At 51.2% G+C, this 2783-nt stretch overlaps 1 protein-coding gene across 1 annotated transcript in view; it reads right to left on the reverse strand.

Moving 5' to 3' along the window:
- BBC3 (BCL2 binding component 3) overlaps positions 1-2783 on the reverse strand; it is a 4907-nt gene continuing 2124 nt past the window's right edge. Inside the window, exon 3 of the mRNA XM_006898630.1 lies at positions 1-117. Coding sequence (XP_006898692.1) covers positions 1-117 — 117 coding nt within the window. The remainder of the gene's footprint in view (positions 118-2783) is intronic.

Here is a 2783-nt window from a genome sequence, read left to right on the forward strand (position 1 = left end):
CTAGTTGGGCTCCATCTCGGGGGCGCCGTGGCCTCTGGGTAAAGGCAGGAGTCCCATGATGAGATTGTACAAGACCCTCCAGGGCGAGGGGCGGTGTAGCCGCTGCTCCTCCTGTCTCTGGGGGCAAAAGAAAAGAGAGAAAGAGGGGTTAGAGGTGGGGCGGAGCACTCTATCTAACAAGGCTGCTAAGCAAAAGGTCGCTCTGCTCTGGTGGCCTTTGTGGGAAGGAGCTGGGTTGCCAACCCCGAGGCTCGAAGTTCGAATCCACCAGCTGCTCTGCAGGAGAAAGATGGGCAATCTCCTCCTTGCCCTTTGGAGGATCAGCTTCGATGGCACATCCACACCACCACCACCACCACCACCAAAAAGGTAAGTGGCTTGACCATCCACTGAAAGATGAAGCAGTTCTCTCCCTGGTCCGTCCCCCTAAGTCAGAGGCAACTAGATAGTGGTGGGCAGGGTTTCCTGAAGCCTGTGGTTGGTGGCACTGTGGTTAAGCACTTCACTGATAAGGCAAGCAGGAGACAGATTCTTGGAATCCACTCGGTGGAGAAAGGTGAGGCAGTCTGTGTCCCTACTGGACCCCTTCAGGGCACTTCTACTCTGCCCTCGAGGGTCATGATGATTTAGATTTGACAGCAATGGGGCTTTTTTTTTTTGTATTTTGGTTTAGAGGTATCAAGATGGGCCTTTTATGTTCAGGTCGAAAGGCAGCTCAGAGTGAGGCAAGCAGGACCACCCACACCTTCAGCCAACCCTCCGAAGAAGCATATATCGTCATTCTGAATCCGAGTCAGTTGCAAAGGAGCCCTGGTGGTGCAGTGGTTAAGCACGTGACTACCACAGTAGAGACAAATGGTTGCTCGGGGAGCGACTGAAGGCTTGGAGGTTGGAGTCCACTCAGAGGTGCCTTGTAAGAAAGGTCTGGCAATTGAATTGCAGGGGGGGAAAAAATCATCAGTCACTGAAAACTTGCCAGGAGATACAGACCCTGCGTGACCTCCACTCCTTATACTGAGTGTGTGGACAGGCCCTTCGACAGGTGGGACCCGCCTCTTCAGACTCCCATTAAGACCCAGCGGGAAGGGAGAAACTAACTATATTTGTGAGCACAGAGGTTAGATTAGTGATTGTTCAGACCTGGCCCAGGGTGGGGTTCCAGAAACTAGCACTGCCTCCACAGTATGCCCCTCTGCACTAGCATCAGGGATGCAAGGGTGCTCCTTGGAGGAGAAGTGTAAGAAAACCAAAGGTGCCAAGAACCCACATGGGAAGAGATGTACTTCGTTATTAAAATGCAAACAATGACATGCCCTAATGAGAAAGAAAAGAAGGATCTGCTATCTGTACACTGACCGAGTGGACATAAAGGAATGTGCCCTGAACGTCCTTCCCCAAACAGATGACCCTCAGAAACATGACACGGGGAGGGGAGGAAAGTACCCTGCTTCTCATCAAAGCGAGTAGCTGTGGAGTCAGCGGTGACTCATGGCACCCCCCGCCCCCTTACGTGTCAGGACAGAACTGGGCTCCACTGGGTTCTTTCTCAGTGACTAAGTTTTAGAGTAGATAGAGCACCTGGCCTTTCTTCCAAGGCACCTTGGTGGTCTCAAACCTCTGACCTTTCAGTTAGTAGCTCCCTTCCAATAGGATCTAGGTAAGTGGTGGTATGTGCTGTCAAGTTGATTTGAGCTGATAATAACCCTGCATGACAGGGCAGAACCACCCGAGAACATTTTTCTAGAGCGCTGTGGCCTTGTGGCAAATGGGCCATCTCCTCATGTGCTGTTTATTACAGTCTCTGGAAATCCACTGGAGGGTCAGCTATGGGTGGGTTCTGACTCAAAGGCACATGGCAGCAATGCTGATGGGAGCAGACTGGCAGGATTTCCTTCCACTGGTAGTAGGTTCAGACCTTATTATTCTTAAGCAAGCACTTAACCATTGTGACACTTGGATCTATTACTTAAAAACAAACACACACTGCTATCAAGCAGATTTTGACTTAGGGCCTCCCTTCATGGGGCTTCTGGCGCTTAATCAATCTTAATGAAAACAGACTGCTTCATCTTTCGCCCCCAATACAAAGGAGTAGCTGGTAGGCTTGAACTGATGACCTTGAGGTTAGCAACCTAACACCTAACCCACAGTGACATCTTCACAAGCCCACAGTTTCTAGCCTTCCTCCTAATGAATAAGACTCCCCAACTTGAGAGGTTGCCTCTGAGATAGGAAGGAGGGGAAAGGGGCCCCCGGAGATGAACAAGCAACTTCATAATTGTATGTGTGTGTTTTCTTTAAATGTTTTCCTTTTAATCCATATTCCGTATACAATAACAGCCAACACTGCCTTCATTTGCCACTCCGCTTTTTAAAAAAACGCTCTTTTAATTCTCTGAGACCCCACGAATTCCCTGGGATCCCACAAAAGCTGAGAGCAACTACATCTCCACTAATTTGGCCTTGTTTTTTCCCTATTGTTGTAAAGCATACACAATGCAGCATTTGCCAAGTCGACATTTTTTTTTTCTTCAAGAAGCAAACAGTGAGGGTGTAATATTTGGATTGGATGGAGGTGGATGGGGGTGCGCCCTGTTTTCCTTGTTTTAAAGAAAAAAAGGCCAAGGGGGCGCTCTCTCTCCACCCCCTCCCCCGCCCCCGCCCCCCGGGGGGCGGGGAGGAGCGCGCGATGGGCGTGGTCTACAGCAGCCCCGCCCACCGCCTGGGAAGCTGGGTGGCGCTGCGGGCCCGGGAGGGGCGGGCGCGGCCGCGCGCGGCTGCTG

This window comes from Elephantulus edwardii, unplaced genomic scaffold (genome assembly GCF_000299155.1).
Source record: "Elephantulus edwardii isolate Elephantulus edwardi_28Jun2011 unplaced genomic scaffold, EleEdw1.0 scaffold00236, whole genome shotgun sequence".
NCBI classification, from domain to species: Eukaryota; Metazoa; Chordata; class Mammalia; order Macroscelidea; family Macroscelididae; genus Elephantulus; species Elephantulus edwardii.